This window comes from Leishmania panamensis (genome assembly GCF_000755165.1).
Source record: "Leishmania panamensis strain MHOM/PA/94/PSC-1 chromosome 35 sequence".
NCBI lineage: Eukaryota > Euglenozoa > Kinetoplastea > Trypanosomatida > Trypanosomatidae > Leishmania > Leishmania panamensis.
In genome coordinates, this window is record NC_025882.1 from 213539 (window position 1) to 236589 (window position 23051).

The 23051-nt window shown below is 50.1% G+C and overlaps 1 protein-coding gene across 1 annotated transcript; it reads left to right on the forward strand.

Moving 5' to 3' along the window:
- Window positions 1-13682: 13682 nt before the first annotated feature.
- On the forward strand, window positions 13683-15269 carry LPMP_350770 (zinc finger protein family member, putative; the record flags this gene model as incomplete). Its single annotated transcript, XM_010704712.1, has 1 exon — window positions 13683-15269. One exon carries the CDS (start codon window positions 13683-13685, stop codon window positions 15267-15269), a length of 1587 nt encoding a protein of 528 aa, XP_010703014.1.
- Between the last annotated feature and the right edge of the window lie 7782 nt (window positions 15270-23051).

Here is a 23051-nt window from a genome sequence, read left to right on the forward strand (position 1 = left end):
GGAACCGCCCCTTCTTTCTTTTTTTTTTTACTTTCGGTTTCAGCCAGTTAATGTTTTACCTCTTTTCCTACTCACTTTCCCCCCTCTGTCTTCATTTTGTTTTTTTTTCTTCTTCGCTTTATTGTTTTCTGTTCACTTTCATTTCACCTCCCTTCTCATTATGTCGATTAAAGAAGTCAATCGATGTAAACTGGAATCACTTTGCGTTCCCCTCTTCGTCTTTCATTCATTCTTCTCTTTCGCTTCTCTTCCTTCACATTTCTCTTTTTTTTTTTGGATACTTCAACCTCCTGCAAACGCGGGGTTGTGCTATCGCGCAGCACCGCAGACTGCTTCTCGACTTCATTTTTTCTCTACCTTTCGGTCTCTCTTCTTCCCTCTATTGCTTTACATTCTCTCTTTTTCGGTTTTGCCTTTCTTTTCCTGCGTTTGTATGTTGTGTCAGTTTCTCTGGGTTCTGGTTGGTTCTCCTCATTTTTTTTTTATTTGTTTTGCTTCACCTTGATCGGAGTAAATCGGGTGGGTGCCTAACATGTTTTTATACCCTCGTGTTGGCAACATTTACCCATCCCTCTATTCACCATGAATACTATGTTTTTTTTTTTCTTGGGCTCTCTTCCCTGTTTTACCTTTCCACTCTCTTTAGCCCCGACGTCTCTTTTCATTTTCGTTTTTTTTTTTGTTCTTCCTCCTCAAGAGAGTTTGTACCACCCTTTTTGTTCCTTTCTTTACTCCTCTTTTTTTCCTTCTGTTCAGCATCTTTCTCTTGTTGTGAGGCGTGTACGAGTAGAGCTGGGCCACTAGTGCTGCTCTCTCTCTCTTTCTCTCTCTCTCGCGCGCGCGCGTTTGCCCGACCTTTCCCCTCTTCTCAGTTTTGTTTACTTTTTGCTCTGCCTTTTTTTGTTTTGTGCCACTTTTGTAGACGTTTGTTCTTCTCTAGTGCACTTTATTCCCGCATCCCCACCCCTCCCCCTTTTTTACTCGTTCTCTTCCCCCTCTTCTCCTTTATGCAGCTTTTTGTTTTTTTGCTTCTCCTCCGCAGAGACACGCTGTGGGGTTTTTCTTCTCGGAGCGAGCGGCAGCACACACGCGCAAAGGAACGGAAAAGAAAAGCAAAAAAATATACCTCAGACAATGACCGTGTGACAGGGAAAGATGGTCGAAAGTGTGCCGTAATTTCAAATATACGGGCAGTGCGTTATTGTTGTCGTTGCACGCCTTTCACTTCGTTGCCTTTTTTCCTTTTTTTTTGTTTCGCCTTGTTTGTCAGTCTCTCTTTTTTTGTGCGCGGAGGTTTCTTGACGCTGTTCTCTTGTTGTGTTTGATTCCCCAACGAATTTGGTGCTCCCTTCGTTGACCTTTCGTGATTTCTGCTTCCCTCACTCTCGCGCTGCACTCTCGTTTTCTGCCCTGAGTTTATATACTGTCTTTGCGACTCTCTTTGCGCATGGCGACTCGTCGTCTCTAATCCCCCTTTTTTCTTTTCCTCTTTAGCGCTTTCGGTTTTCCCCTCTCTGTGTAATCCCACACTTTCTTCATATCATCACGTTACTGACATGCGTGTCTCCCCCCTTTTCGATGTGTGGGCTGGCTTGCTTTGCTGATTTTGATCCAGAATTTTCTCCGGGTTCTTTTTCTTGCATTGCTCCGCATGAGCTCTTCCTTCCGCATAATCAAGTGGGCTTTTTTCAATTTTTTTTTTCCTTCAAGTCGGCCGGCAGCCATTGAGACAAAAAACACACACATTGTTTCCCCGTCTCTTTCTTCCGAAGTCCATCTCACGCAGACATGTGTTCCTACGCATCCCCGAAGAGAGAAAGAGGCTGTCATGGCTGTTCATACGTATTGATGCCTCCTTGAAGCAGTGCGTACCTTGTTGGTGAGTTCCGAGGCGTGGCACCACTTCGCGCTGTGACAAACTGGTCGTACATGTGTGAAGGCAGAGCGTGAGAGGCAGGCTGGTGAACGAAGGCGCCAAAGGGAAATCGGTGTGGTAAAAGGGAGGCTTCAAGGAGGGGCGGCACGAATGGTTCCCGTGCGCGTTTCCCCTTTCTTTTTTCTTTTTTCTTGCTGGGCTTCTTCTATTCACTTCTCTCCCTTGTCTGCTGCTTCCTCTTCACCGCCGCTCTCTGTTAATGTCGCTTTCGTGCCCTTGACTATCCCCCTTTCTTTTGCCGATTGCCTCTCGCGTTGATTGTTCTTGGGCGTACTGGCCTGAGTGGGATCGCCGCCTTTCAGTGGGAAACATGACGGAGCCAAGAGGCGAAGGCGTGTGCACTCGTAATAGCCCGGGTCGGCTCTGTGGCTGTGTGGCTCTGTGGTGACTCGGGTGGATTTATGTGTCTCTGGGAGGCGTACGTGTGTATCTGCGACACTTCTTGCAGCATTTCTCATTCTTTGTTGACCTTCTCAGTTCCACGTAGCGGGTGCGCTCTCTCGCTCGCTCTCTTCGCTTCAAAACGTCAACGTGCTACTGCTCATCCCCGCATATTGCACCGTGTGTGTTGCCCTTCTGATTCTCACAGTCTTTTACCATTTTTTTTTTCTTTTTATTTATTTTGCCTCCCGTGGATCGGTTTCTCTCCGTGTATCCTTCCTGTCTAGTCAGATGCTCCTGCTGATTTTTTTTATTTCTGCCTCTCGCTTTGTGGACCCTTGTCAAGTGTGTGTCGTCCGCCTGTCTACCAACGCCTTCCCCTCCAGCTCTTCTTAGCTTCTCTCGTGGACGCTGGCGTCTCCTGAGCCAGCGAGCGAGTCGCCTGGTGGAAGGGAAGGGATTTTGCCGCCCATTCATTTTGTATAAACATGTTTTCGCTTCCTTCCTCTCGATCTCGCCCCTTCCCCACGTTCCCCTGCTTTCTTCCCGGCTCTCGTTCCTTTTTAGCTCGTGCTCGCTGCGCCACTCTGACTTTGCTTTGCTTGATGTTGCTCGTCGCTCCGGCTTTCGTGTTTCACACGTGGTGCGCTTCTCCGTCTGCTGTCCCTTTGTTCTTTTCTCTACTTTTGGGGTGTTTGCCATTCGCTCTTGCGCCCCCTTTCCTCCACTCAGTCACTCGCACCCACCCACAACAATGTTGCTGAAAGTCGATGACTGAATCGTGCCAGAGGCAGGTGGAGAAGGGTGTCGAGCAAGGGCAATATGGTGTTAAGAGAGAGAAGGACAGAGAAACGGCGCAGATAGGGGAAAGCGAAGGGCTAACTCTCACAAAAAAAAAGACGAATACAAAGCGCCTTCGACTCCACCTCATGGGCCTCATACATGCGTAGGGATGTGCCAGGAAGAGCAGCAGTGCGGGCGTGCAGACTCACGCTAAAAAGAGAAGAGCACAAGCACGATATGAATCAAAGCGCCTCTCTGTTTCCTTTTTCTCCTCTGTAGCTTTTTCCGGTGACTGGTGTGTGTGTGTGTGGAGGAGGTGAGTGACAGAGGTGCAAAAGTCGTGCAGCGACTGAAAAGACGCCATTTCATGTTGTGCTTCTCTCTTTAGAGTGTTTGCTCCGCAGGTTCCCTCCCCTTCAGTCAGCCCTACCGCTGCGCCTTCTCTTCTCCTGCCCTCTTCCCACATCTGCAGATACGTTCGTTGTAATCCCCTTTTTCTATTTTGCGCCTCTCCCTCTTTCCTGCCTCTATTGTAGTTCACCAGTGCTGATGTCGGGGCACATACAAATGCGCCACAAGTCCTGTAACAACGTTTTTTTTTTTTGCACGCCTTGTTGGGGCTCTGTTATTTTGGCTTCCCAACCTCGGCTTCTCTCTCTCTCTGCGCCGCCAGGTGTTCTTGTTGTGTGTTATCCGTCACCCCCTCCTCGTGTCCTCTTTTTCTCTTAACGTCTTCTCATGTCGGTCTTTCCTTTCCTACCTCGTTCGTTTGGGCTGGGATGTTTTTTTTTTTATTTCCTCTCCTAGATGTTCCTCTCGCTTGCCCACAGGACCTTTTCGTTGTGGTCTTTGTTCGGCCTCTGTCGTGCGTGCCTCTGCCCCATGGCGGCCCCTCGTCCTCTTTTCCTCTCTTTCGCTGCTTTCGTTTTCGTTTCACCTTTGCCCATTTGTGTGTAACCGCCTTTTTTTTTGGTAGCTTTGTGTGCGCGTGTGCTACTGTCTTCCTCCTTGTCTCGCTGCTCTCCTGTGGTACGGTTCTCTCTCTCTCTCTCTGCATGTGCGTGTGTGTGTGTGCTTGGCCAGCTCTAGCCATTTTTTTTTTCTCCCCATTCTTTCACTGCGTGTGCGTATTTCAGCCAAACAGCACCCTTTTCTCTCTTGGTCTATTTTTTCGTTGTTATTCACTGATTGGTCTGTCCCATTGACTGAAAAGGCGAAGAGAACAAGCTTGTTTGTGTTCTGCGCTGTGGCAGTTGTGTGCCTTGTTGTTTTTGATTGGTCTCTTTTTCCTTCCTCATCTCTGTGTTTTTATCTCCTTCCTTTTTTGTCTTTATGACTCTTTTTCCTTTGATTTTTTTTTCCCTTCATCTATCTGCCCTCTCCCTCCCTCTCTTCTTACCGGCCGCTCGCACATCCTTATCACGCCAATTTCATGTGCTGTTTCGCCCCCTTTTGTCTTTTCTTCTTCTGCCTTTCGCCATTCTCCTGTTTTTTTTTTCTTCTCCTGTTTCGCTTTACTTCATTCTTGCGTGCATATGGTTGCTGTTTCTCTCTCTCTCTTTCTGTTCATGTCCTGTTTTTCTTTTTTTTCTCTTTCTGACTTGTATGTGTTTTTAGATCTGACTGTGTCGTCTCGCCTTTTTTTCTTTTTTTTTTTCGCTCTTCGTGCGACTCGGGCACTCTAGCTTCAAGGTGCGCTTACAGACGTGCGTCATTTTTGCTTTAGTGGCACGGGGTATGGAGGCGGGGAAGGTGGGGGGGGGGGGCAACGACGGCGGTGTTGTGGCGAGAGAGAAGGCGATTTTGCCCTATTTTCGTGCTTGGTGTCTCCGCGTGTGTAGCTGTGAGTGGATGTGCGCGTTTTCTGCTGTTCTTTATCGGTTCCTCTCTTTGTACAACTCTCTTATTTTCATTTACCTTTTCATGTGTGCTCTCGTCGTCATCGTCGATCTTCTTTCTCCTTTTTTTTTCGTGTTTTGACTGACGGTGCCGTCGCCGCCCTGCCATGTGTCTGTGGTTGACGACGACGAGATCCCACCCGCACCCCGCCACATTGGGGAACTCTGCTCTCTCTGTGTGTGTGCGACGTACGCATGTTTACTCCTTGTGTTTTTTTTTTTCGCTCTCTGCCTCCTTTCCTTTCCCTGGTAGTCAAAGTGTATGCATTCGGCTTACCTGCGGAATGCTGGTCGAGGCCAAGACTCCGCTTTGTAGTGAGTGATAAAGCAATCTTAAGCGACTTTACTCTCGAAACATTAAACAGGAAGTAAAGCACGCTGAGGAGCCGAGGAGGGGAGAGTGAAAGCAGCGGCTGCGTACAGTAGGAACAGGACCATCTCATCTCACTCAGAACACCAGGGGGGCTGCCGTTCTATCATGACGATCCAAGCGAAATTCCGGCAGGAGAGGGCAAGGTGCGAAAAAGATGGCGACTGGCAGTGGAAATTTCAATGAAGGTATCGGTCTCAGTCTCATGTCGTTTCTTTTTGTCGCCGTTCGCTGTCTCCTCTCACATTGAACCTTTCCCCTACGCTCTACCCCCCCTCCCCCACACCTTGCCGCTCGCGAGTTGGATCGCGCACTCTGGCTGTCTTTTCTCCGCCACTCCATTTTCTGCCTCTTTCTTCATGGACACTTTGTGGTACACTTTAGACTCGGTGTTTCTGTGGCGGCGCACCTGCAGTAAAGCGAAGGACGCAGGGAAGAGCCGCGCAGGAGAGCAGCTTCTGTTCGAATGGCAGGCGCAGGCTGCTGCTTCTTGCGCGGGTCGCTGTGATCTCGGCTGTGGGAAACCGAAGGGGGGAGGCGTGAGAGACGTAATGGGGGAACGACACCCAATCCAAAGCTAGTAGTTGCGCAACGAATAAGCACTTCTACTTGGAGGGATGTTGTCTCCGATGGAAGAGCCGAGAGTTTCAGCGACTTGCTTCTCGCCCTTTTCATCCTCACTCTCCTCTGTTCTGAGGCCTCCATTGAGGACAGTGCAGCTGTGCGTGTTTACAAGAGCAGATAAAAACAAAAAGTGAGCACCCCGCGTTTGTATTTACGGCGCTTGAAGTAACTTTTCTTTTCTTTGCTCTTTTACTCTGTGCTGGCGTTGATTCACTAACTGTGATTAGAGCAGCGACAGGAACATCAGGACAGAGAAAGCCTCCTTTTTTCCCCATCGTCACCCACCTTTCTTCGTCCCTGCGGAGCAGAGAGCCGATAACTGAGGCATCCGGTTGCGCATTGTCTTACGTTAAGGGAAAAAATAAGGCGAAATAGATGGTGCGATACTCCCACACCCCTACGCTGACTTCTTTTGCTTTTACTGCCGGCGTTCTTGTTGCGTTTTTCTTCTCCGTTGCTTTCAAAGTTCTCTGTTATGTTTTATCTGTGATTACCTCTCCGGCTTCGTGTACCTCCGTGACGCACCACCAATGCAACCCCGATCACCTTGAATCCCTTTTTTTGTTCCTCTTTTTACTCTCCACTTTACCCTCCTTTTCCTCTTCCAACTACACCTCCCCCCCCCCCCACCCCCCACCCGCTAGCTCTCCGTATCCTCGACTAGAGCGACACGTAGTCCACGAAGGTGCAAGGAAAAACCGAAAAACCCTAGTAAAGAAAAAATCTGGTGAAGGCGCGTGCATGCTCATGTGCAGGTGCCTGTGTGTGTGTGTGTGTGTTCTCTTTTCTTCAGCCGCGTACTGTGTGTTCATCTAGGCATTCCTGCGTGATTGCGTGAGCGCATACGTGTGCCTCGTGTGTTTCTCATGTCTTTACTATTCTCGTGTATGTGCTCCCCTCCCTCCCTTTCTATAACCCTTTCAGGTCTTCTGCTCGTTCTCGATTTCCCCTGTTTTTCTTTCTTTCTCTCTGTCCTTTTTTTTTATTTCTCCTCTTTTCACTCTGTGCCGCCATCTCACTTCCACCACCCCTCCTTGCCGTTAACCACCGCTTCTTTCCATCATCCCTTCTTGCCCCCCTCTTTCCCTCTCTCCGTGTACGCGATTATGGAGCACAATGGTCACAGCCCCCTACACCAGCCACACCAGACACTGAGAAACTACGACACGACTAGGCAAACGGAAGTGTGTGTGAAGAGAGCACAGGAATACACTTCGCAGTGAAGGTGCAAAGACTTGTTTGTTTCCGTGTGTGTGTGTGTGTGTGTGTGTGTGTGTGTGTCAAGAAACGTACCTACACAGTGACTTGAGTCGCCTCGAGAAAGTGTGAAGAAAATTGTGCGCAGCTGGGTTCGAAGGTGCTGCACTTCGGTAGGCTTCATTGGGACTGGAAAAAAAGAGGATGAGTTCAGGAGAAGCAACATACACCCCTGTACGCGTACCTGCATCTCTTTTCCTGTGATGAGCAGGGAGGAAGTGAGAGACGGTGCTTCTCCAACCTCAAGGCCATAGCACCGGAGTAGCCTACAACGCATATTACTGGACTTTTTATCCTGATTTTTACTCTTTGCATTGCTGCTCTTCCTCTGATGTTTTCGTCCTTTGTTATCTCGTTTTTTTCCCTTGCTGTTTCCTGATAATGCCGGCCACCTCACTGTGGTGTCAGGGTCCCGTGACCGCTCTTGGTGTCGGCGGAGAGGCCTAGGGTGGGCCTGTGCCCACGAGACTTGCGGTCGTGATGACGCGTGCAGCGACTCACCGCGCCCTGTGTCGGCGACGCAGCAGGTGTGCGCGCGCTACAAGCCCGTCGCGTGCGCCTCTCGTTCCCGCGTGCCTGTGGGCATTGCGAATGGTGGAGGCGTGGCAGTGTCGACAGGCTTGCAGCGTCGGGCATGCGAGAGGGACCGGCGCTAGCGGCGGCAGGCGTCTCACACCGGAAGAGCACGGGTGTTGTGCTTACGAGACGACAGGGGGCGCCCCTCGCCCAGCTGCCGGCCCTGCGTTGTGTCCGGCATGGCACGCGAGCCTCGCGGACCGCTCGACGCTCGAGGCGAACCGTGTATCACGCAATGCAGGTGCGTGCGCCCTTGGCGCTGCGTGGGCTCGCCTGTCGGGTGCCGATGGCTGCCCCCCTCCCTCCCTCTGTGCCCCCTCCGAAGGACATGCCGCCGGCTCTTCGTGCGCCGGCGCGGTGCACCGGCGGGGATGGCCGAGGAGGGCAGTGGGGCCCCGCGCCGATCAGCCCCGCCCCGTGCGTGTGCCACCTGTGCGGCGTCTCCTCCGCGCGACCGGGTGGGCCGATGAGGCACCGATGCCGGCTGCATGACGAGGCGGCCCCGGCTTACAGCACCGAGTCCGCCAGGCCCCCATGTGTGGAGAGCCTCCAGGCCGCGTAATGGCATGCCGGCCGGGTGCCGGGTGTGGGGGAGCCCTGACCTGAGGCTGGGCCGATCCGACGGCAGAGAGACGCTTTGTCCTGGGCGAGGAGGGCTCAGCGGCATTGTTGCCGGGGTGGAGGAGTGGCGGCTGCAGGCGCCTGTTCGCTCCCTCGCTCGTGGTGTGGTGTTCACGTCGAGTCTGTTTGGTGTCACTCTTGATTTGTTTAAGGATGTTGGACTTATTCATATGAGGAGCATGTACATACCGACGAAAGCGCGCATTATTTTTTTGATGTGTTTTGCAACCTCAGGGAAGAGTTGTGGTGTATGAGATCCGAAAGGATCCTCAAGAGCGGAACGGGAAGACGCAAGGAAAGCGCAACAGACAAAGAAATTTGTAAAATAGTTTCTGTTGGAAGCACAGCCAGGCGTATATGAAATGGTTGACTGGCTGTGAAGGCAATACCTTTGCGGGAAGTACGAACTAGAAATCAACGGAGCGCTGTTGATTGGAAGCAGGGAAGGGCGTAGGAGGGAGACCTGTCTTCGTGTTTCAAGCAATCTGCATTTATGGTGGGTGTGAACAAGTGGTGCTGCGAGAGAGGGAGAAAGGTGAAAATGCCTGTACTACTACTGTGTGATTTTGCGCATCTGCATGTGCCTATGGCTATGAGCGCGTTCTGTTTTTTTTGTTGTTGTTGTAGTGGTGGTTGTGTGTGATTCTTCCATTCTCTGTCTTTTTCCGGTGAAGGGGCTACGTGTCTGAAGCGGTGAGGGTAACGTGACAACCCACAAAACAAAGAAAAAACATTAGAGGCAACAAACGAAGCAGTTGATGCTTCAAAAAGAAGAAAAGGAGTCTGATGGCGGTGATAGTGACAAGGATGTTGAGGGTGATGTTCATGGTCGATGGGCCACCTCTGTGTTGCCCTGTGTATAGCTTTTTGTCTTCTTCCTCTTTCCGCTGCCCATATTTCTCTCCTGTTGGGGATATGTCGAGCACCTTCAAGGGGGCTTTAGCGGAACATCTCTGGTTGACGCTCGCGTCATTTCCTTTTCTTACTGCGTTATGTAGAAAAGCCGAGAAGAGGAATAGGGTGGTGTTATGCAGAGGAAAAGCTCGAACAGCCTTCTCCTCTAGATGTCGCTGCTTCAAGCTCGAGATAGCGAATTTGTTTCACAACACTTCCACCTCCCACTGCGCACATACACGTGTGCGGCTTCCTCATGTTCTTCCGGACTTCATCTTTTACTCTCTTTGCCCTCGCCTTCTCCCTTGTTGTGTGCTGGCTCTTCCTTGCGCTTTCTTTTCACACCTGCTGTACCTCCGCATCTGCGGTGATGTACGCAACACACCTCTTTCTTTCCTCTTATCCATCCTCACCTCTTCACATTCTCCTCTCCTCATGTAAACGTGCACACGCCCTCTCCACACACCCACACACACCTTGAAGAGATGCAAATTGCTCCGGTGCAACTACCCCTCCCCGCCTTCTCCCCCGTTGTAAAAACTCGTTTCTATCTCTCTCTCTGTCTTCGACATACCTTTCGGTCTAGGACCAATCAAATCGTATCCAGTACAGCACACCACTTTTCTCCATTTTCCATTCTCTGGCTGTCTCAGTCAAACTGTACCACCACAACTCTCTCCCTGCGTTTCCTCCATTATCGGACTGCGTTTCAAGCTGCACACCCACCCACCCACTCACCCACACACTCCCCCACACACACACACACTCACATATATCTTCCTCCCTCCCCCCTTTTGTGTGTGTGTGTGTGTGCGTGCCACTCGCACTCCCTTTCTCATATCACTACCATCTCCAGCACCGTCGAGAAGGCTCTAAGAATAAGAGTAGCATATAGTGTTCTTTTCTTTGTGTTCTCCGCCGTCTCTCTTTCTCTCTCTCTCTCTTCCTTCGTTCCCTTCTCGTTTCATCTAGTACTGTCACTTTTTCCCCTCGCTTTCTCTTCACTTTTTATTCTGTTTTCGACTCTTTACGGTTGATCACTTTTGTGTGTGCATTTTTTTTTTCCTCGCTGACGCTCCTCGCGGAGCTTCCCTGTTGGTGTGCCGTAGTTCTCCCCTCTCCTTGACCCCCCCCTGCCATCTCCTTTTTACGGTTACAGTGCTTGGGCCTTTTTTTTCTCTCTTTTGCCATACCATCCTTTCTCTCCTTTTCCGGCCTCTTTCGTTATTTCTATCTTCTTCCTCAGTGTCGACCTGACGTCTTTCTTTGTCATTCGGCTCATTTTTTCTCACGCTCTTACTCCCTCTCTGAGCTGCGCTTTTTCACGCATACCGCCACTGCCACCATTTCTCTTTCTTCGTTTCTCGTTTTCGCAGCTCTCTTGTTTTTTTTTTTCGTCTTCCCCTTTCCGACTCTCTCATGGTATCCACAGACGCAAGACAATAGACAAAAGAAATCCTTCGTGTCCTGCGCCTTGTGAAAAGTCGTGCTTTGTTCTACTCCTTCGTTCTTTGTTTTATTCGGAAATACAGCCCTTTCTCGACTGTAGCGCGTCTACTCCTTTTTCTGTTTGAGTCGTTCTCTTCTCCTTCTCGTTCAGCATTCGCTTTAATTTTTCCCAGGTCGAGTTGCGCCTTCCTCTCTGTCCTTGTCTACCCTGCTGAGTCTCCCTTTCCCCGCCCTTTCTTCACGTTTCTGTTGTTTCTGCTTCTCAGTCCGTCTCTTTTGTTTCTCTTTTTTGTTCCCCCTCGTCGTTGTCTTTGTCGTTCTTGGTCCCTCGCCCACTCGCCGTGCTTGACACACGCTCTCCCTCTCTCTCTTGCCACACGCCGGTGTCGCCCCACTTGCTACCGCTGCACTTCCCTGTACACGATACTGCGCACGCGCGTGCATGTATGCCAGTGTGGCGGTGCCGAGAGTACTGTAGATTGTCGTAGAGGTGACTACGAAAAAGAATTAAGAAGGAACATACGATCTGAGCAGGTGCACGAGGAGTTACGGTGCTGCTCCGTTGACTTTCACGCATCCGAAAGAGAAAAGAAACGACGCGGTATCGTCCTTGAACCCTTTTTTTTCTCCTATTCCTTTTCCTTTGCGCCTCTTCCCTTTTTCTTCTCTCTCCACGCTGTTTGTGATTGGCCAAAAGGAACACAAGCGAACGGAGCCCAACCTCAAGAGGGGAAGAGACGTCTTTGCCGCTCTACATGCACGGAATACCATTCGCTACCCCAGTGACGTGATTATCATCCATTCAGGGACACGAAAACCAAAGAAGCGAACCACGCACGTTCTCGTCACACCTTCGCTTTCTTGTTTGGCTTCGTTCTCCCGTTCTTACACGTATCAAAGATTCGTTACCCCCGCCCCCCCTTTACACCGGTGTTTGCCTTATTTGCATGCAAAAGAGGAACGCGGCGGCGGAAGAGCAGACAAAAAAAAACGACGCACAAACGCACACGCGAGTACACCTATCAAAAGTAAGTCACACGGGGACACGTCGTCTCCCACATTCTGAGGCGGTGATACATTTCATCTTATTTTCAAATTTTTTGTCCTTTCTTTCTTTTGCTCACTTTATCGCTCGCGTTGCTGCGCTCCGAGGCGCTCGGGTTTCTCATTTCTGATTGTTGTCTCGCCCTCGCCATTTTTTTTTGTTTCGCTACTGTGCGACACCGCTGCAAGGATTTGCTTATTATCTCTCTTTCTCTGTGTAGCAGTGCTTTCCTTTCCCTCGGCGCCTCTTGGAAGTTTGTCTGCGAGGTTTCGTAACCGATTTGATCCTGCGAGGTGCACACGTTCCTTTACTAAGTTTGTGTGTATGTGTGTGTGTACGTCCTCACCGACTCGCCAATATCCTTCAACGTGTACTCTGAGCAGTCGCTTTTCTTCACTCGTCTGACTGTTATTTTTCGATTCCTCACCAATCACGCTGCCTGTCCGACTTTACACCCTCTTTCTTCTGTGCTTGTGTATTGGTGCTCCACTTGCGTACTACCGTACCTTTAGTGAACACTTCGCTCCCCCCTCTCCTGTTCTCCTTGAGCGCTGGTGTTACCTCTTTATTGTTCGCTCCCGCATTTGGGCTCTCTCTCTCTCCTCTCTTCTATTGCTCTTGTAGACTGGCTGGACAGCGCTGAGTTCGGTCTTTTTCTCCGTTCGTCTTTGTGGGCTCTTATTGCTCTTTTTTCTTTTTTTTACTTCGTTTTCGGCGCTCACAAATAATTCACTGTTGCCCACGGCAGTTTTACACGTTTCTCGACTTTCCACTCTTCCCTTTCTCGTCTGCAATTCTTCCGTTCCGGTATTCATGTTTTGGAGTTGTCTCCACTCGCCACCGCTGCCTTTTTTTCTTCGCCTATATCTGTATTTCGCGTGTGAGTAGTATACACCACTCTTCCACACCTCTTTCCACCGCCCTTTCTTTCCGTTACTTCCTTTGGCTTGCCACAGGGGAGAAGCACGAGAAGTAAAAGGAAGTGAGCAAACTATACCAACAGCAGAGAGACGGCGGGGTAAAGCGGGGAGAAGGCAGCAACACAGCAAGAAAAGCGAAACCCACAGAGGAGAAGTCTTACATTGCTCGTGACTGGTTGGCACACAGTGCCACTACGCCGCCGCTGCCGCCCCTGGTGTTTTCATCTCTCTTCTTCATTCGCTCTATCCAGCACGTCCTTTTTCGGTCCCCCCCTCTCTTTGTATTTCACCCTTACATTGGTCATTCGCTTCCCCTTTTCGCCTTTTCGTCTTTCTTTTCTTGTTTCTTTTTTTTTTTTGCTTTCTTTAAAGCTCACCGCTGTAGTCCCTCTTTTCCTCTCTGTCTCCATCATCTCTTTCGTTGGATATTCACTTGTTTTCACTCTCTTTGTGCGTGTCTTCCCTCTTCGACTTCCCTTACTTAGACACTCATTTTTTTTTTTCTTCACGTCCTTTCCACTACTTTTTTCTCTTCCTCCTGATCTTGTCGTTTGTATTTTCCCTTTCTAGTTGCCTCTTATACGGATTTCGCAGGACTGACCCCGACGTGTTTCTGCCGGTTGGCCGGCCTTAGGCATACCTGCTACACTGTGTATGTGTGTGGGTGTGTCTGTTGATTCACTCGGCGGAAAGAAGAGGTCTCAACCTCATCCCCCTCCGAACTCACACAATCGATTCGTTTCTCATCAACGATACTCAAAGGACCAAACGTCAAAGAAAAGCAAAACAACAAAGCACACACACACACACACATACGGGTAATCTACACAGTATCGTGGTCTCTGCAGTGCTTGGCCAGGGATAAGAAGCGTTCCCACCACCACCCCAAAAAAAACAGTTTCAATTCATTTCGAAAACCAATAAGACAATGTTCTCCATGGATATCGCCAACAGCGGGAACCAACAGATGGTGTACCGCAACAACCAACCCCCGCAACAGCGTCAGCAGCACCTTCAGCATCAGCAGCAGCAACTACCGCAGCACCAAATGTTCTCGCCCCAGTATGGATATCAGCAGCAGCAACCTTACCTGGCGTATCCGAGCATTGCAAGCCCAAACCCTGGAAAGGGGGCGATGAACTTTATACCGTCACAGCAGTACATGCCTCAGCAGCAGATGTTCCCGTACGGCTACCCTCAGCAGCACCAGGCGCCGCTGAACCAGCAGTTCTTTCCTTCGATGATGACTCCACCGACTCAGCCGCCACCGCCGCTCGTGCGGTACAACCAGCAGGGCAACAATAACAGCACCAACCAGTGCGTGGGCAGCCATGCTAGTGGCCATTCACGTTACCATGGCGGACGTGGACGCGGAGGCATTCATGGCGGATACGGTGGCCAGCTCCATCGGCAGGTGCACAACAGCTACTTTTACAATCAGCAGCACCACTACAGTAGCAACAATGCGGTGCCCGAAAAGACTCCGACCGTGCACATAATCCACCCCGAAACGAAGAAGGTCCTCAGTGTCAAGCTGAACCGCATCTACAGCACCATGGCTGACATTCGCCCTCAGCTTCAGCACCAGCAGTCGCACAGCAACAGCGCTTCTGTTAGCAACAACACTAGCGTCATGAACGAGAGCAAGTTGGAGAAGGCCCATAAGAATGAGAAGCCGAAGGAGAAGGCCGACTCTTCGGCGGTGCACAAGTTTGACCCCAAAACAACAAAGCTTGTCTTGTGCCTCAGCTTCCTCAGTCCGAAGGGGTGCATGCACGGTAGCGGGTGCGATAAGGTTCACATTGCCGGCCTCGAGTACACATGGCCACAAGTGGAGGCGAAGGAAGTGAATAAAGACGGTAAGAAAGCGTACGCCGCAGGCTTTTTCGTGCACTGCTACGATCCGACGCTGACTCGCTACTACAAGGTGCCGTCGGGGTCCGTCTACGTGACGAAGGGCAGCGCTGACTACGTGAGCATGTTCAATGACCACGGAGACAATTTCAAGATGAAGTTCAAGTTGTGTGCGCTGACGCTGGAGCGCGCCGAATGTGATAAAGCGGAGGAGTGCGAAGACATTCACTGCTCCATCGCCGACCTGGAGGTGGTGCGGGAGAACAGCGCAAACGCCACACACATTAACAACCCCGAGGCCATGGCCGATGTGCCGCGCCTGCCCTCTGACATGACGGTGCGCGTCTTTAATCAGAACAGCTTCGATACATGGCGTGACTACCCAGGTAGCAACCTACTCATTACGGAGGGAGCCAAGGCATATCAGAAACAATACGAGCAGGAGATGAACAGCGTGCCGACACGCAAGCGTATGCAGCACTGCGCGCACTTTCGGCTTAAGGACATGTGTCGCCTCGGCGAGTCCTGTAGGTTTCTTCACGTACTGCCGACGGAGCAGGAGATCAAGGAGCGCAAGGAGACTGAGGTAGCCGAGGCTGCTGTGCAGGCGGCCGCAAAGGGGAAGGAGGAAGTGGGGGACGAGGCGAACACTGAGTTGTAGGAGAACGAGTTGATGACACAGATTGAGTAGATGTACTGCGGGCCATTAATGGAAGAAGACGCGACTCTAAAGAGGAACCAAACGAAGAGCGTCTGTCGGCTCAATCCACCGTCCTCTGGCGTCAGTACGGCGCTTCACACATACACACACAGACCGACACACACGTGTACTGGTCAGCCCGTGCACGTGTGTGTGTGTGTGTGTTGGTGCACCACGTGTTTGGCGGCCTTTGGGTTTGCTGCGTTCCTCTCAGATTTCAGCACCGTCAACCCCACTTCCTCATGTCATTCACGTTGCGGTAGCAGTGTCTTGTTGTTGTTGTTGCGGTGACTGTTGCCCGCTGCGTGCTTCCTCCCTCCCTCCCCCCATTCGCCTCTCGTATGTGGTGTTTTTGTTTTCCGTGCGTAGCGCTCTTCGTGTTATTCTCCTGCTGATGTGTCGTTTTCCTTTCGTATGGACTCGTTTCTACCCATCCTCGTCGTCATTTCTCAAGGATGCCCCCCTACCCTCTCTTTTTTGTATGGTATTTACGCTGAATTTGCGGTGTATGTGTGTAGGAGGTGGGGGGGGGGGGCGGTGTTTGGTCTCTGCTTGTGGCGTGGCGCTCCTTATGCATATGTATGTGTGCTTGTACTTGCACGCTCATTCTCGGTCCCCTCTCTGCCCCGTGCTCGTTCCCTCAGCCCCTCCATTGACTTGCCTCGCTTCACCTCTCTTCTGATTTTCTGATCGTCTCTCTCTCTCTCTCTGCATGTATATGTGTTGGCTTCTTTCTCCTCGATATCTGTGTGCTCTTTTTTTCCCCTCTTTTTCTCTACCACGCTGTCGTGCTGTTTCTTCGGTACATCGTTTCCCGCTCTCTCGCCTCTTACTCGGTTCCCCAAACGACGGTGAAATAGACTGAGAAAAAAAAAAGGAACGCCGTCCATCTCGCATTGGCATATGTCTATATCGCTGTGCGACTGTGCTTGTGTGTCTCGCTCCTCCCTTTAAGCCCCTCTCCCCCTCTCTGTTGTTTTCTTGCGCCTTGCCACTATCTGCGCTCGCCTTGCGCTCTCTCTTTTTCTTGTCGTCTCTTTGTTTGCACCTATTTGTATGGTGGCTCTCGCTGTGCGTCTACCAAGCCGCTCATTTGTTTTTTCTTGACTTCAGCGCTGCAGTCATAGCGTGCTGTTATCTCATGTGAATCTGCTCTTGCATGTTCTTTTTGTGTGCGACTTTGTGCACTAATGGGCGGATGAAGGGGAACGGCACCCCATTACACTGTGGCGCTCCGGACGGACTCCTCTGTTTCTCTGTGAGTAGCAAGTGATCAACAATATGTTGTTTCTCTGTTCTCCATGTCCCCTCATTCCTGCACATCGCCCTGCACTAAGGCCCGAGGAAACACACCCACAAGTGCACACGCTCCTCCACTGTGGCATGTACACCGAACACGTAACCATGATCAAGTAGAGAAAAAGGACATCGCATGTGCACAGACGGAGGCGCCGATGCTTTTGCATGCGTGCGCGATGCGTTCGTATTTCTGTGTGTCCCTTGCTAGGCACAGTTTGCGTCGGACTCGGTCTTCGTCTAATATAGCCCTGTGGTGCTCTTTTCTCCCCCTTTCCCCTTCCCCCCTTTCATTACCCTTTCATTGTGCTTTTCGCGTTATATGTCTTGTTGCTGTTGTAGTTTCGTTTCTGGCGCCATAGGACACTCCGCGAAGTACGAGGAAAAGGACGAGGGACGAAGCAAAAAAAAAAAAGAGCCAAGGGGACCACAATACGCACACCAGGCACAGCGATGAAAGCTCTCACTCTACGCGTTTCCCCTCTCAATGGGAAGAAAGGAGAGCGTTTTTTTTTTGTTTTGCGTGTGAAGCAAGCGGCCCTCCGCATCTTCTTCCTCTCATGATACTCGTCTTTCTCCTTTTACTATCCCAATTTTTACTGTTGGAGTAGAAAAATGCGACGGGTTACTACATGGATAAAAGAAAACGAATGGGGAGTCGATTGGTGAAGGCCCAGGTTCATCAGCACGACAGTGAAACAACATCGGAGAGCTTTTTTTTACTTCGTTTTCTTTGTACGCTTTTCACCTTTCTGTCTGTGCTGGCGATACTCCGCATTCATCTTCATATGCGCCACGCACACAGGCCCCCCTCCCCCTTGGCAAACGCCCCCCTGTGTACAACTTCCTACGCTTATTCCATTGGCGGCACGACAAGGAGAAACAAGCGGATGGGAAACTCGAACAAAAACACTTCAAAATAAATTGACCTACAATAGTTGTGTGTGTGTCTCTCTCTCTCTGTGGACCTTTATTGAGCGGTTCAGTGTTCTTTTCTTTCCGTCGCTTCCATCTTTTTTTTTTCCTGCTTATGCGTTCTGACTGGTCTTTCACATGTTGTGCTTGCCGTTCGTTGAGCTGTGCGCTTGACGATGTCTTTCTGTAACTCTCAGCGTGTGCGGATGTGTCCCTCCTTGCTTATATGCAAATCGATTCTACTTCATACCCTCGTCTTGCGCGTTGTCGCCTTTCCTGTTTTGTTCTCTTTTCTTTTTTTTTTTCGTTCCTGCTGCGCCCTCCTTCCCCCTTCCTTTTTTTTCTTACAAAGCGGCCCTTCTTCCTCTTTTCCCCATTTGTTCATCCCATTGAGATAAACCCCTCTTTTTTCTTTGTTTTCGCTTCTTTCCTGTTTGTGCACACCCCCCCCTCCCCTCGCCTTTGTCCCTGTCGCCGTTTTACTCTCTCACTGTCCTTTTTCTTCGGTGTACATCTCTCTCTCTCTCTATATATATACCTGTGTGTGTATGCGTCCGTCATGTCTGCGGGACCTTTTCGCTCTTTTTGTTTTGCGTTTGATCTCTTCGTTCGCGGTTTCCAATTGTTGTCTTCTATGTGGTCTGGACTTTCGTTCTCGTCTCGTTTTTTTTTTATTCAACATCAACAGATTTTACCTTTTAGTTCTGGCACAGTTTTTCTTCGTTCTCTGTGCGTGTAGGCAGCTGAGCTCTGTACTTTAACGTGAGCCCCGGATTGGTTCCTCTTCCTCTTCGTGCGTGGATGATCTCTCTCTCTCTCTCTTTCTCTCACTTTTCTTTCTGGCGTGCCTTTTCTTTTCTATCCGTGTTTTTTTTTTTACCTCACTTTTCCCCGTCCGCATCGCTTGATGTGATGTGTCTGGCTCCCCTACACCCCCTCCGCGCTCTGAATGCGCATGCCTCCGTTTCTCTCTGTCTTTTCACTTTTACTCTACTCGCTGACTCTTGCGGACACCGTCTTGTCTGCACTTCCTTTTATTGTTGTTATTTGTCCCCTTTTATCTCCTTTCTTTTCACTGTTCCTCTCGACACCATCTCAAGCAGAAGAATGATAGGCGTGTTGCATGCGCCAAGGTCCGTGATTTATTACCGCATGCGTGCCATTGAACGGCGAATGATGAACCGATGCGCTGACTTGACCGACAGAAAGAATGAAGAAAAGAGCCACGGCGCGCACTTGTAGGCCCCTTTTCCATTGTTGTTGTTGTTTTGTTTGTTCTGGCCTTCGTAGCTCCCGTGCTCATGTGTGCAGTGCGCCTCTTTAGGTTTTGCGTTTCCCTTTGTGCCTTTATTGCGCAGTTTCAAGCGATGCTCTTCCCTCCTTCCCCCCTCTTTCTCTCTTTTTTTTCTCCCTCATGCACCGAATTTCTTTGCTGCCGTGCATGTCAGTCTCCCCTGTTGTGTTTCCGTGCAACCCTTTTCTTTCGTTTGACTTGTTTCCCCTTCTCGCCTATTCCTTTCTCAACCTCCCTTCCTTCCTCCCCACTCCACCCCGCTCCATTCCATCTTGTTAATTCTGTTCCTTTGCCTTCACCATCCTCTTGCTCCCAGTCTTTTTTTTCTCCTCTCATGCGGTTGCATTTTTCTCTTTTCCTCGTTCGCCCTTTCCCCTTCCTTCATTTTCTTGCCTTTGGTCGTTTTCTTGTTGTCCTTCTTTCCCCTGTGTGAATTCACTTACCGCTCTTTTTCTCTTTCCCATCTTTAACTCCGCCTTCCTCCTCTCGCTTTGTCTTCACTCTCTCTTATATATCCGCGCACTTACCTTCGATGTTCTGGCATCACCACTTCCCTGCACCTCGTCGCCCTCACTTTGTTTTTTTTTTTTCCTCGGTGCTGCCCCTTTAACAGAACGCTCAAACGGCGAGAGAGGGGGAAAGGACAGCGATGTGTGCAAGCAGGAGGAGGGCTAAAGGCATACAAGCAAACCACCACCAACTACGGAGCTCTTTTTTTTTTTCTTCGAAGCCCGTTACGTGGGACTGACAGAGTGTGCAGGGGTGTCTGTCTGCGCCATCACCCCTCTCCCCTTTGCGAGGAAGAAGTACAAGTGCAAATGCAGAGCCCGAAGATGAACGAAGAGTGCTGAGGCGAGGCGGAATCCCCTCTCCCAAAACACAACGAGCATTTTTGTATACGCAAAGCATTCCTGCCAAGCGCACACCAAGGGAAAAAAAAACCATAGAACCCAACGACAATAAAACACACACATACACACACACAGCCAAGCACCTGCTGAGCTGCCGTCACGAGCGTAACCGCACCCTTTTCTCTACGAAAAGGAACGAGAGAAGGTGGCCATAGGTGACAAAAGAAAGCTCGCCACCGACTCCATACCAGTCGAATGCATCATCATTCTCATCTTGTTCTCTCTCACACCCATGCACATACCCACATACATTGTTTTGAAGCTCGCAATATTCTTCGTCTTCGTGAGACCGTATAGCTGCATGTGCGTGGTGTGTTTCTCGCCTCTCTTTTTTTTTTTTCGAGTATCTCGGTGAATGTCTCGTGTGTGGCCCTCTGCTTCAGAATGTCTCTTCTCGTTTTCTTCGCTTACCGCCCTCGAGTGCTTTTCTTCTCGCCTCTATGTTGCTCACTTATCTTGCTCTTCTTGTTGACCTAAAGCTGTACTCATTTCTATAATTTTCTCTTTCGCTCTCTTCGTGTTCTTTACTCTTTCGGTTGACTTGTATCTGTTCGTTTTCTCTTTTCCCCCTCGTGTTTTCTTTGCGGCACGACTGTTCCTGTGACGCTTGTTCTCCATACGCTCTCTCTCTCCACTCTCTCCCTCATCTTTCGACCTCCTCTTCCTATCCTTTTTGTCATCGCTTTCGCTCTGCGAGAGTCGCATCGTCGAACAACTACTATCACGGAAAAGGTCAGTAGAGACATCGAGGAGGAAAGCTCCAAGGCAAGGAGAGGCGAATATACCAGAGAAGTTTTTTTTCTGCTGTTGTTGGTTGTTTTCTTCCTCTCTCTGTTGCACTTCCATGTCTTCTACCAGCAAAGGGCCTACAACCGTGCAACACGCCCGCCCTCGTACTTGCACTTATACGCGTTGTATGTATTGGGCCGTGACAAGAGGAGAGACGCCTGGTGCAAGAAGAGCAGCAATCGCTATCTAAGCGAGGGAGAGAAGGAAGTGCCAAACAGTGCAATAACGGGCAGTACTCTTACCGCTAAAGGAGAAAAAAGAGAACGGAGTATATTGATGACGTGAAGCCTTCCATTTTTTTTTTTACTTTACCTGATAAGCAGGGCTTAAACGATAAACAAATTCATGAGGGAGCGTGGGCGATCATACAGCAGCCCTTGTCCTCTTGAAAGTGGGGTGGCCTCGATGGGCCTACTCCTTCTTGTGTGTATCCACTGCCTTTTCGTCATGTTTTGCTTTTTTGTTCTTGTGCGTTCAGCCTCCTGATTTTTACTGTTACATATTTAGGTGTGCCTTCCCGCCGTTTTTTCATCTGTTTCTTCTTTTTTTTCCTTTTCTGCGCCTCTATTACCTCTGATTCCTGCCGCTCTCTCTCTCTCTCTGTGCCGTTGTCCAGTTCGTCGTTCTCAACTGCGCGTCTTTTTCTTTCGTTCTGTGTCGTTCTGCACCACTCTCAGGAAAAAAAAAACGAAAAGAAACAAAAGAATACACGAGGCAGCGAAACGAGAATGGGGATGCGTGTAGCCATTAGGAGAGGCGATGTTGTGATGGCAACCACTCCAGCCTAGTGGAGGTCTCATTGTGTGTCAGGTTACCTCTTCCCCCTCCCCCTTCCCCCTTCATGCCGTTATGGCGTACAGAAAGTGTTTGCTCATACTAGGAATGCACAATGAACACCACCACGACTTGATCAGCTCAAGCCTGCAGTTCGAACTTTACGGTATAGGAGGAAAGTAAGACCCCTCGACAGGCTTGTATTCCCTGTATGTGGAGAGGTGTCGTTGGACTTGCTATTGGCGTGCACTCTTTCGCATTTTCTCGTTCTTTTTGTGGCTGTGTTCACCTGTTGATCGGCTTGCCTTTTTTTGTTTGTTTGTTTGTTTCGCCGGCGTGCCTTTCCTGGTTGATTTCTCTCCATGTCTCCGTTTCCACCATACAAGTCCACGAGGACGGGCACGTATTTTTATTCGCGCCTCTCATGGTTAGTGTGCCCGGCGCGCAGTACTCTACGGGTGCGCATACTTGCGTGGGTGTGTCTGCTACGCTTTTTGTCTCGTGTACGTAGGCCAGTTTTCTGCCAAACAAAAAGAAAGAAAAATTGAATTGGAGGAAGAGGGAAGGAAAGGTGTACAAAGAGTGGCGGGAGGGAAGCACTATGGCCACGGAGCTCCAAGAGGGATGGATGCCTCTGGCAGACTTGCAGATTACACAATCTCATGCGTGCCTTTTCTACCTCATATCTGTACAGCTGGTTTGTTTCTCCCCTTTCATTCACCTATCACCGCCACTCCCACAATGTTCATCATCCTGTAGGCTCAATAAGGCTGCAAAGTGTAAACAGACTTCAAGAAGCCCTTCCCTCCGGCAATAAAAGAGGACATGGGGAAAAAGAGAGGTGGTGTGCCTCAGGAAGATCATCGCTTCTTGGCACCATAGGGGGTTTTCCGTCTTGTGTTTTTCTGCCCCCTTTTTGCTCCTTTTCCCCCTTTGAGCTCAATGCAAGTCATTCTTTCGTAGTCGTTGCTCGACAAATACCTCATCCCGTGTCACACGCGATTAGATCTACAGAGGCACACACGTTCGTTGGCGCGCAGACGCGTGGCTTAGAGCAGTGTAAGTATACGAGAGCACCCACATCCACACACACACACACACACATATATATATATATGTGTGTGTGTGTGTGTGTGCGCAGACGTGTGTGTCGCGTGCGCGCTGTGAGGCCGCAGGTATTTCTTTCTGAGTGTTGTCGCGCTGCTGGGTGGCGCATGACACGGACAAAAATTATAAAAGGAAAGAAAGCTGGACCATTTATTCTACTAGTACGTGCTACTGCGCTTAGTGCATCTCTGTGTACCTGTCGAGCACGTCGTCTGTCTTGACTTCGATGCACTTTCTTTCCCCGTTCATGACTGCGTATGTGGTCATTTTTCAATTTCCGTCCTACACAATATCTTTCTCTTTCCATCGTCCACTACCGGTCGGGTTGCTGAGTCGCAGCAATCCCCTTCTCTTTCACTTGATTTCCTCAGTATCGTTTCTCGTCTCCCTTCTCGCTTGTTTGCTGCTGCGTGCTGTATAACCGCCTCTCACTGCAGGCGTTTTTTTTTTTTCCGCTCTCTTGTTTCTTTATTTGCCATTGTTTCTCTCCGATTGGGACCTTTATGAGGGAAACAAAGAGGGAGAAAAGGTGAAGCGAAACAGTCGTGGGCCGGGCGCATCGTTGTCACCCATTTTCGGTCTTGAAGGAAACTCTTGTGCCGTGGGGCGGGTAGCTATTCGTTCTCTTCGTGCAGGCGTGTGCGAGTGACTTCAGTC